This window comes from Polistes fuscatus, unplaced genomic scaffold, assembly GCF_010416935.1.
Source record: "Polistes fuscatus isolate 324 unplaced genomic scaffold, CU_Pfus_HIC Scaffold5, whole genome shotgun sequence".
NCBI classification, from domain to species: Eukaryota; Metazoa; Arthropoda; class Insecta; order Hymenoptera; family Vespidae; genus Polistes; species Polistes fuscatus.
The window spans coordinates 1,439,052-1,451,121 of record NW_025113129.1 but is presented as its reverse complement, the minus strand read 5'-3'; the positions used below and the strand labels follow the sequence as shown (position 1 = coordinate 1,451,121).

General features: G+C 29.7%; 1 protein-coding gene across 1 annotated transcript in view; it reads left to right on the top strand.

The window, feature by feature from the left end:
- The window catches only part of LOC122521893 (growth factor receptor-bound protein 14-like), a gene marked incomplete in the record, with an annotated part of 392,400 nt that overhangs the window by 134,464 nt on the left and 245,866 nt on the right, over positions 1 to 12,070 (top strand). The window contains 1 exon segment of the mRNA XM_043642631.1: positions 4,373 to 4,504. Within this exon segment, the coding sequence (XP_043498566.1) occupies positions 4,373 to 4,504 (132 nt within the window).

The following is a 12,070-nucleotide window of genomic DNA, read 5'->3' as shown; positions in this document are numbered from 1 at the left end:
CTAGTATATATCAGCATACTAATATAATACAAGTATTGTCAAATTTCCACAAATAAATGTGGGAAGTCTACTATTCAAAACGATTCGAAGAAAAAAAATGAGAAAAATTTAATATAAATAGAAAAATACAACCATGTGTATTTTTCATATCACACCTAACTCTAGATGTGCTATACTAAGTAGTATTCTAAGTGATAAATAATGCATTAATTAAAAACTATCACGAAACGATGTACAGTACACACTACCTAATACGCACACACAGGTGTAAAGTACATCGTGCAACCACTAGCACAATGACAGCCGCCAATAGGGGAAAAATTTAAACTTAACCTATACTAACCGTTTCTCACCCATACGAGTAGCACCTGGGCACACGCATAGATGAGAACGCAGAAAGTATAGGGGGGAGAAACGGGAAATTAGTAGATTAGAAGCTGAAAATCCTGATCTAAAAAGATGATTAAATACACATAATTACATAACACATAAATACATTTTTATAAAAATTTATCTAAGCGACTAAGGACTCTACAATTTATTTAATAAATAATGACTTTGAATATTTTTAATATCTGTTAATATATTTCAAAACCTCGGACGACTCCTTTCATTAAGTTGGCTGTTCTAATAAAAGAACTGGGCTTTGAGCCACCACTTAACTGCTAGAATCTATCCGTCGCGAATGAATTTGTTTTCTTGCTCATTTATTTATAATATCGAAGTATCGATATATCAAAATTAATCGCGATTAGATAAACTAAGTACGAAGCAATGCATGTAAGACATTTATTACATGATTTTCTGCAAGAAAACGAGTAAATTAATGCTCGGTTTCACCACTACTAACCACGAACAAACACGTAATAAAAAGAAAGTGCATTAATTAATTGCATTATTAATTAAATGAATTTAACCGGTGAGACAAGAAAACCTATCCTAAACTAATATAAAATGTACAATTAAATATACAATACAATATACAATTTTCATGAGTAACTCCTAGAAAGGAATTACTCATGTGCTCGTCACTAATTTATTGGAATAATTACAACCAGTAACTCGTGCCGATTAGGACCTTTCATCCTCGACATGATTGAGCACCGGAGGGACTTTAAATTTTTTGACTCACTGCGTAAGAAGTTCTACGATGGCTCCAAAACACTTCTACTTCGCAGCAAGTATTGTAGAATGCAAGTATCGAAGATCCACCAAAAATCCATCGAAGATCCATCGAAAATTCATAGAAGAATTCATTCCAAATCATTGAAAAGGAAGAAAATCCATCGTCATATCTGTAACATAAAATAGAACATAACGATAAATTATTTGCAATGCAATCCAAAATCATATAAAAAAAAAATCGAATAAAATGAAAATTAAAATAAATACTTACAATGCATTCCAATGAGATGAAGCTCAGTGGCACCATGGTGATGCACCTCGCGTGAATCTAAAAACGCGGTATAAACGAAAATAAGAAACTATAGATGAGTTTCTTATCGCGAAACAGAAATTTTATTATACGGCGAACAACACTGACTCTAATTCGCGTTTGATTTTAATTTGTTTTACGCCCGTTCACTGATTCTACAACTAATACAAAGACTGCTTTGCACACAGTCAATGCAAGCACAAAAATCTTCATTGATGCACTGACTCTAATACGCGAACAGTCTGTGCGACTGTTTAATGATAAAAATACAACTTTACTCGAACAAACTCTAATGCAATTACTGCATTGGTCGCAGTTAATTTAATATATAAATTTGAAAAATAGTTCGCGAACACGACGGAATTGAAATTAACGAACGAACGTGCTTCTAATCCGTGATTTTAATTTTATTTAAACGATACAACACTACCGTATATTGCTTCGCGCACGATAGCAATGCACGAACACTTGCAACACTTCACAAACACAATTCACAAACACTTTCAACACTGCTATATTCCCATGATGATCTGAAACAGAAATAAAAACAAAATCATGAATATCATTGTTATAAGAAAAATTATTATAATTATTGAGAAAGTGTTTAAAATAAAAATTTACTTACGTTTATTCTTCATTGATGAATGCACGATGGGTATCCTACCCTTAGGATGACGATGGGCACACGTTTAAACAGAATAAAAGAAACTTACGGAGTTTCTTTACCCGAAAAAACGAAACTTTTACATACGGCGTACAACACTGATTTTACTTTCCGATTCTTTTGTATTTTATTTTAACGATGCAACACACGAGTACTTCATTGCCTACACGCACGATTGCAATGATGCTCTGAAACAAAAAAAGAAAAAGAACAATTAATATCATCGTTATAATAAAAAACCATTAAAGTTATCATAGAAAATGTTTGATAGGAAAATAAACTTACTTTTAGTCTTCATTGATGATTGCAGGATGGGTATCCTACCCTTAGGATGACGATGAATAAAATAAAATTAAATAAAAAATCTGAAAAGCTGAAACATACTAAAAAGATTATAGTACAAGATTCCCTGTCAATCATTTCTGAAGGCAAGACACACATTAAAAGATGTTTTATCATAAAGAATCAACGTTAAATATAAAAAGAAAATGTAATTATCTATGAGGATTGAATTAATTAAAAGTATAAGTTATAAAATATTTGTGTAGAATGTACCAAAGTATGCAACTATTTGCTTGATAGTACTCGCTTTGCATTTCAATATGCAAATTAAGTCTCACTACTTTTATGTAATTGTATATAAAGTATATAAAGTTTGTAAAAAAGCTTAAAAGTTAATTAAAAAGCTTCGAAATTGTCAAAATAAACAATAATTGAATCAGCAAAGTGAATAAAGAGTAACCTAAACAATAAACCGTTTTTTGTATCGTTCTATGTAATAAAAAACTCTTAAAAGTATTTAAATTTACACGATAACGTTATAAATTAAATTATTCAATAGTTTAATACGTCATCACTGTTACCGGTCTTAGCTTGTCGAAGGACAGGAGAGGAATGAGCATAGCTCTCTCTCTCTCTCTCTTTGTTTACCTTTGAAAGTAACGTATTTCGACTGTTATTGTTTTTATCTCATTGTTAGCTCGAGCATTGCTGAAAAACACAGTGACGTGATGATACGTGTTTATATACCGAATGTTTAGTATTTCTATTCTCTCTCTCTCTCTCTTTCTTTCTTTTTCTCCTTCTTCTCCCTTCTTCACATTCTTGCTTTTTTTCTTACACTCTTTCTATTACACTTCTCTACGTTATAAAAAAAAAGATAGAATTACCTCGCGAATATAAGAAAAATAAAACAGTTGACACGAAAATAAGGTTAGGTATGTGTATTCGTGATGGACGCTTCCAATGCTGGGAAACCCGAAAAATCTAATATGTATTTATCTATATGTAATTTTTTACAAGTAGTTAAATTTAGGCATTTAATATTTTGAAAAAACTAATATATAATAATAATTATATAATTTTAATAATTAAATTTTTTTATTTTATTAAAAATTGTATACTTTAATTAAATTATAAATTTATAATTATATAATTATATAATTATATTTAAATTATAATTATATATATAAATATAATATATTAATATATAATATTATAAAAATATTATTAAATTATTAAATTATATAATTATATAAATATATTTCAATTATAATTATATAATTACATAAATATATAAATATATATTAATTATAATTATATAATTATTTATAAATATATATATATTCTCTAATATAATACTACTATTACTCTAAGTATATAATATGTACTTACATATTATTATTATTATTATTATTATTATTATTATTATTATTATTATTATAGGTTAATTAGTTGTTTATCGCGTCCAAAAAATAAAATTATTAATAAAAGTGTCACAGGGAAGTTGGACAGGTTTAAAATCTTTTAGAACATTATTTCAAAACAATAATATTATTATAAGTATTGTTATACGTATAATATGTGTTACGTACTAATATTATATAGTATTTATAATATTATATATATATTATATAGAATATAACAGTTTTAGGATATAACGATTTGTATAAATGTTAAGTACAGTTTATTTTTTTTTTAAATATAAGAATGAGTTGCTGAAGAAGTCCCAATGAAGAGACGAAACGTTCAATAAGATCAAAATAACGTTCTAAAAGATTTTTAACTTGTCCAACTTACCCCTGTGACATACTTTTATTAATTATTATTATAATTATATAATAAATATATAATATATATTATATTTTATTATTATTATTAACACTTAATTGATTACAAATTCTTTCTTAAAAAGATTAACGAATATTATGATCTGTTTCCATTGATATTTGTTTTGTTGTTCATTTCTAATCCTTGGGAATCACAAATTGCAGGCTTACTTGTCGCGTGATAACGGCGAGTGCCCGCAGGTGTACAGTCCGGTCTGGATGAAGGACGGGAGCTCGACAACTTGGAAAAAGCTGTATATGCTGTTACGAGACCGGAAACTCTACACGATGAAGAAGGTAAGGTACTCTTATGCAACACTCTTGCATATCGTGGAAGAACTCTGAGAGACTTAATTAAAATGAGCGAACATGTCGCTTTCTTTCTTTCTTTCTTTCTTATCCCAACAGGAACTTCGAGACTTCTATTTCTTGTTCTTTCTCTCCTTCTCCTTACTTTTCTCTTGTTCGTAAAAGCTTTACGAACAGTTTCACGATGTGCTTGCTCGAAACGCGATGGAAATAATTCGCGTGAGTGTCTACTTTGGAAAGATCGTTAATTAAGACCCTTTACTCTGTTAAGGATGTTAATAAACTTTCTTCATTAATGTTTTTTTTCTATATAATAATCATCATTATTATTATTATTATAATTTCTAATAATAATTATATCTCGTAAATATTAAGCAAAGTCAAATAAGAATTAAATGAATGTAAAATCATGCGTGGCAATGAATTTTTACGTGTTTTTTTTGTGAAATTTAAGAAAAAATACGAGAATATTTATAGGATTTATTATCGATTTATCGAAAATTATTTTGCAGCAATAAATGAATTAATTTTTCAGTTAAACGTATGCGCGTTTATCTCGATTGATAAGAAGATATTTTATTAGAAGAAAAAAGACAAAGCGGTTTCCTCTGGATAATCGATTTCTCGTTTCCTTCTTTCACGTTTTCGTAAAAAAAAAAAACGTCGAAGGTAGACGGTAGTTCATGCTTGAACGCGGATCAGTAAGATATAGGCTTTAATCGTGAACGGTTTCTAACGCGATAATACTTCACACGTGGTAGCAACTTGTGGTTTTTTTTTACAAAAGCAGCATTTTTTTGTAATTATGCGAGTTGACTGAGTCCTGAATTTAAAAAAAAATATCTCTATTTTTGTCATTTATTTTTCAATTATTGGTAATTTGAATTTAAATTTATTCTGATTTAGTTTATTTTTTTCTAATTATTATTCATTATTGATGGTAATAATAATGAGAGTATAAATTACATCATAATAATTTTTAAATTATTTAATATTTCTATTGTCATAATTATAAGAATTTATGTAGCAATTTATGTTATTTTTAAAAGTCATTAATCGTATACAAATATACTGAGTTGCTAGGATAATTGGTGCCAATTTAAAACAAAATCACATTCCAAAGTATTACTTGCTATTTATCTATAAATTTATTAACGTCAATAACAATCATTCACACAGTCCACTGTTATAATTATTGAAATATATAAATATTAAATTTCCAGGATAGTTTAAATCGATTTAAAAGCAATTATTCAAACACAACACTCGCTCATTTACTTATTAACATATAAAACATTAAAATTCAATTCAAACAAATATATAGATATGTGTATTGAATTAATTCGGTTTCTTTATTAAAACAAATTTACTATTTAATTATTGCAACGAATTAATTACTACATCAAATATATTCGACAAAATTGGCAAGAATTTGTCAGTACACCATACCATTACGAATACACGTATAAAAACTAACTTTTATTTTAGCAAACGGAAATGAGGAAACGCGTGACAGATGTTGTAAAGAGAAAAAGAACGTGAAAGAATAGAATTATATTTTATTCTTACGCGAAATATTTCTCATTTTCGAACATTTGTGCGAACACACATATACGAAACGGAGAAAATTTTGGCTCAACAGGCACGACAGTGTATAATTGCCAAAAACCGTATGATTGTCATGAAAGACCCATGGACGTACAAATTGTGCATGATACAAAAAGAGAAAAGACATTATATTTTAAATATAATGGTATTCGTGTGGAATATAAATTAGTTCGTAGCAAAAGTTTCTTTCTTTTTCTCGTTATCTTTTTATGGTGTATATACAATGAAGCCATGTTACGTGTATGGGTGTATCTCGTTTCGAACGACGATGCTAATTCGTAGCACAACGGCTACTACTAATTCATTTGCATAATTAACGTTCGACGATACCACTGGTACTAGCAACGACACTGAATTACATCGGCCCAATAAAAGTTCCCCTACCCCCTCTCCCGCCCCTCCGAATTCTCCTCTCCTCTCTTCTTCTTCTCACGTGGACTTCTTATCTTCGCCATGAAAAGATTAAGCAAGTCTAATCGAATCGAATGAAATTGAATAAAATCGAATTAAATCGAATAGCAAGTTCTCCTCCTATCAGGTACGCTTTGACGACGAATCGGTGAGTCGTATTTAAGACGATAATGATCCATCGATCAAACCGAATGGTCATTTTACTTTTTACTTATCTCTTTACTTTTTTGTTTTTATTTTTCTTTTTTCTTTTTCTCTTTCTCTTTCTTTATTTTAACCACCGTAGTAATATATCTGTAAACCGTAACCGCAGTTTGTTGGTGGTCGTTCGCGCTTACACCAAGTGATTTATCGTTGAATTATAATTATATCGTATGCTATCGAATATACTCTTCTTCCTTTAATTTTTTATTTCTTTTTTATTGTTGAAAATTCTTCATCGTTTTTACTCTTATCTCTTTTCTTTTTTTTAATTGGTAGATTAAATCATTAAATCATTAGATGGTCGATGCACCATCTTCATTCGTCTCTTTCACGATTTTATATTTTTATTTATATTTATTTGTGTGTGTGTGTATGTTAAATACTCAATGTGTTATACTACGATTGATTTTTGATTTGAAATTTACATTTTGTATTTAATCTTTTATTGCTGTTTTCTTCATTTTATTTATTGTCGTCTCTTAAATTATTATTATTACAAATTAGAAATTAGATTTTACACTTATCTCTATATTTATGTGTTCAATAATAATTCAATGCATTATGATTAGTCAAATGATTGGCTTAATATTCGTAATTCTGAAATTCAAAGAGAGTGATAATTTCTGTTTTACTTATTTCCTCATACTTTTGAGCAATTTGCAATTTTTTCTTATTTTTTTAGTTAGTAATTTACCGGACAAAGAGTCGACACGTTCGCAATTAGTCGTCGTTGCACCGGTCAAAACGTTGCTGCAGTTGTATCGTGCGTGTGTCGTACGGAACGAACGCGAAATGTTTCTCTTACAAGATAATTTCCACTTTCCGTTTTTTCTTTTCGTTTTATTTTTTTTTTTTCGTTTCTTTTCTTCTTCTATTTTATTTTTTATTTCTTTTCTTTTTTTTTCGTTTCCCCTTCCCCAACCACCTTTTGTACAACCCAATCGTTTACTTCGAATTTGATCCTTCGTCTTGATAGCTTGACCGCTTCGAGCAAAGTGGACAATTATGCATGCTCGACGTTTCCCTTTAATTTCAACTTTTTCATTCCTCTTTACTTTCTTTCTTTTTTATATTTTTTTCTTTCTTTTTTTTTCTTTTTTTTTTCTTTTTTGTTTTATAATAACAAGTACGTACGAGCAATAATACCATATGTTTAATGTCTCATGTCTACTGACCATATGTATTATTATTATTATTATTATTGTTATTATTATTGTTATCTTTTTTTATGTTTCGTTTTTTATTTTTGCATTATTGGGTATCGAGCAGATCAGATGTGAAACTCCGTTCAATATAATTCCGCTATTATATAATATTCATGAGAAAAAATGTTTGCGTTATGTCATTTTGTATTTCCATTTATTAATAATATTAGATACATTTTTTATTATATTTCAAGATTTTGTATATCATGAAAATTTTGTTTCTGTCATTTTTTATCTGCTCTATAAAAATCTTATTTTTTAATTCGTATTTTAAATTCTATGCACTGGGTATATCTCAATAGAGTTTATTTCGTCTAATATTCATAATAATAATAATAATAATTATTATTATTACAATTATTATAATTATTGAGTGTTCCTTTGAAGAGAAGTCGGAAACAACGTTGAAAAAGTTGAACGAATGAGTTTTTAATTTCTCGTCGGTCGGTATTTTACATTTATTCGTACTACCTCTTACGACTTTGTAATAACTTGGAATATTTGCCGTGTGCAAGCTTTGATCAAAGCATCGAGCTTTTAATTCGCCCCTCGCTTCGGACGTCGTTGTACCAAAGTACATATCCATATAATACATACGTACACGCCCATATACATACATTTACACATACATAAATGCATACACATACATTTAGATGTATAAAAAAAATATATATATACACATGTATGTGTGTATGTATACACACCTGTATAAATTTATACAGATATGTATAATGTATATATGTATATATATCTGTATTCATTTATACACGTGTGTATGCTCGTATATAAATGTGTGTAGGTGTGTGTATTACGTAGGTAGTATATGACTCGGAATTTAGAGACTGCTAGCGTCTCGTTTTTCACCGGTCGAGCGATTCATACGGTTCTTTTGTCCGCCCATATCTTTCCTTTTCTCTCTCTCTCTCTCACTTTTTCTGCACCCCTTCGAACGAGTTCCATGCATTTTTGCACGACCAGTGAACAGAAGTAACAGCAAGCAATAGCAGTAGCAGCAGCAGTAGCAGCAACAGCAGCTTCTATCTACAAAGAATCTCCTCAGAAAACTATGAAATGCAGGATAATCCTGATTTTATAAAACGGACAATTGTCAAGAAATATTATTCGTGCAACATCTTTTATCACATCACATTTTAAATTACCTTATTATTACAATAATAATTTTCTTCTTTTTTCTTTTTCAAATTATATTACCTACAAAACAGGTATAACGTATACACAATTTAAAAAATTCTCCCAAACGTGTACAACGAATGCAAGAAAAATTGCAAAGAATTTCGGGTTGTTGAACGGGTGTAAGACAACATTTACATTATACAACGAGTATAAAATCATTGAAAAAAAAAAGAAGAAAAATTTATACAAGTTTAGGGGAAGGGTGAATAGAGAATATTTGAAAGCTACAGCTTTTAAATAGGTTCCACCTTTCGGTTGAACGAGTACATAATTAAAAATAAAAATCCTTAGCTTGGGGTAAGGGTGGAAGACAACATTTACAACCTATAGAAGTGGTTTAACGAGTAAAACATTGAACAACAAAAATTGAAAGTTTGGGGAAAGGGGAACGGTGAGAAAGAACGTTTGCAACTTACAGAAGAGCAGTGTAACCAGTACAAAATAAAAGAAGAACAAAAAATTGCACAAATTTGGGGAAGAGAACATTCGTAGACTTCGGAAGAGGTGCAACGAGCATGAAATAAAATTGCAAGTTTGGCAAGAGTAAGAGAAGGAGTGGCGAGGGGGAATGGAGGAAGGCAGAAAGGGGTGTGGGGGATGTGGGGGGGGAGAAAGACGGGTACGGTTGGTAGATTAACATGAGTCGTGTTCGATAAAAGTATATGAATTATAAAGCGGTATATTATAAACGGAAAAAATGATGAGGTGACCCGTTCGCGGAAAGTACAAGCGTGTAGAGAAAAATAAGCAAAAGGGGAATGAGAGAGGTGAAGAAAGGGGTTTTTATGGGGGGTAAAGGGTAAGGGTAAGCATAATTGCCGAGAAGCTCGATAGGCCTAACCCGTTTTTGTGCTCTCGCATGAAGAAACATGTTACATTGAGATTATCGGTATTTAAGATCGATCGGGTTATTTCGTTCGGTGACTCGCCAGGAAATTTTAACACTTTGTGGCGCGAGGTTTTTCATTTTTTCGAAGGAGTTTAAAAAAAAAAAAAAAGAAAAAAAGTGCGCAGTCCGGTTCGTCTTTCTCTCTCTCTCTCTCTCTCTCTCTTTCTTCAAGGTCGTGACGATAAATTATCACGAAATTCCGCGAGTACTAATGCGTGAAAATATTTGAAGTATTTCTCTGTTCGTTCGTAGGTGAAGTGGCGTTAAAGTATGATAATTTATATCCGCACGCAATTTGTATGATAAACGTGACATTGGTTCGGGTGACGTGGAAGATAGATTTTTTCTTTTTTTCTTTTTTTTGATAATAAATAATTGCTTTTTCTTTTGGTTTTTTTCTTATTTTTTTTTCTTTTTTTTTATTAATCGGTTGGTTAATATTTTAGTCTAAGCGCGTGTGCAATTGTCTATTTCTTTCTTTTTGTTATTTAATATAAAAGATAAAAATTATCAAAACTTTCCGAGAGAGAGAGAGAGAGAGAGAGAATTGTACGAACGAGGTACGTGTAAAATATGTAATGTAACAAATTGTAATATAAATTTTGTTATACCTTCCTTTTGTGTTTCCTCATTTTTACCATCTTATTTCTTAACAAAGTTATTAATAGTTTGAAAAGTCTTTAGAAAAAAAAAAGAACTAAAACTGTTCGATGATTAATCGTGGAGTAATTATTCGCTGCAAGCGACGTTCAAACGACGACGTTAAAAGGAAAGGAAAAGATAAGGATCGGACGATGGTCGAAGTGCTTATACCGAGACGTTAGGATAGAAAGAAGAGGGTTGGGAAAATGAGCAATAAGAGGAAGAAGGGTGGAAATAGCGTAAAATTAAAAAAAAAAAAAAAAAGAAAAAAGAAAAAAAAGTAAAAAGCATGTCTGGTTAAAGCGCTTGCTAATAATACGAAGCTTTCGAACGAACCTGTAAATAACTTACGTTGTTTTCTTACCGTTACTCGACAAGAAAATAAAGATAAAGTAAAAATAAAAATGTATAAAAAGCAACAAAAAAAAAAAAAAAGAAGAAGTAGAAGACAAGTTGAATAATAATTTATGAAGTGTTGCTCCGTCTTTATTTTCATCGTTTTCTTTTTTGCACGTTAAACGCGTGTTTGTTCGTAAAGTGAAGAATAAAGTGTCGTAAAATGAGAAGAAAATTAATCAAGTATCTTTCAAAAATAAGAATAATAATAAACAAATGTTATGTTCAATTATTAACGTAGATATATATAACAATGAACTCTCTTATAACACGGTTCATTTGTTTCAAGTAGTATGGTATAGGTAAGCGTGTTAAGTGAAATGAAACAGTATAATGAAAACATTTCTCTTATTATTATATGAGGATTATTCAAAGTTTGTTAAGTCATGCTATATGGGAATCATGTTATGAGAATATCCTGTCGTGTTGAAATTTTCTCATTTTTTTTTTCTAGTAAAATATTTAAAGAAACAAAAAGAATTGAATATATTTATATAAAATATATATATATCAATCAATAAAATAAATATATATAAATTCAACACACACTCTAAATACATTGTATTATATAAATCCATGTTTTTTTTTAGTAAGATATTTAAAAAAAAGATTAAATATATTTTTATAAAATATATATCAATAAAATAAATATATATACTTAACACACACACTCTAAATACATAGTATTATATAAATCCAAGAAAATTTCAGAATATAAATCTAATAATAATTAAAACCAGGTGTATATATAAATATAACACAAAAGTTATTTGAAACACACTCGTTCCCTTTTCGTTACGTTTATTCGCGTAGGTGGTGGTTGGTACTAGCCAAAATCGATAGACGAACGTAACTACGAAGAGTAATAGAAAAAGGAGATTCCAAAAGCAAGAGAATGTTTCTCTCTCTCGGTTTTAAAAACGAACCTTTCGAACGAAGCTACGTGAGAGGCTGAAATGCTGCGAGTTGCTTTGATCTTTCCTCTCGTGTTCCGGATATTTCTAC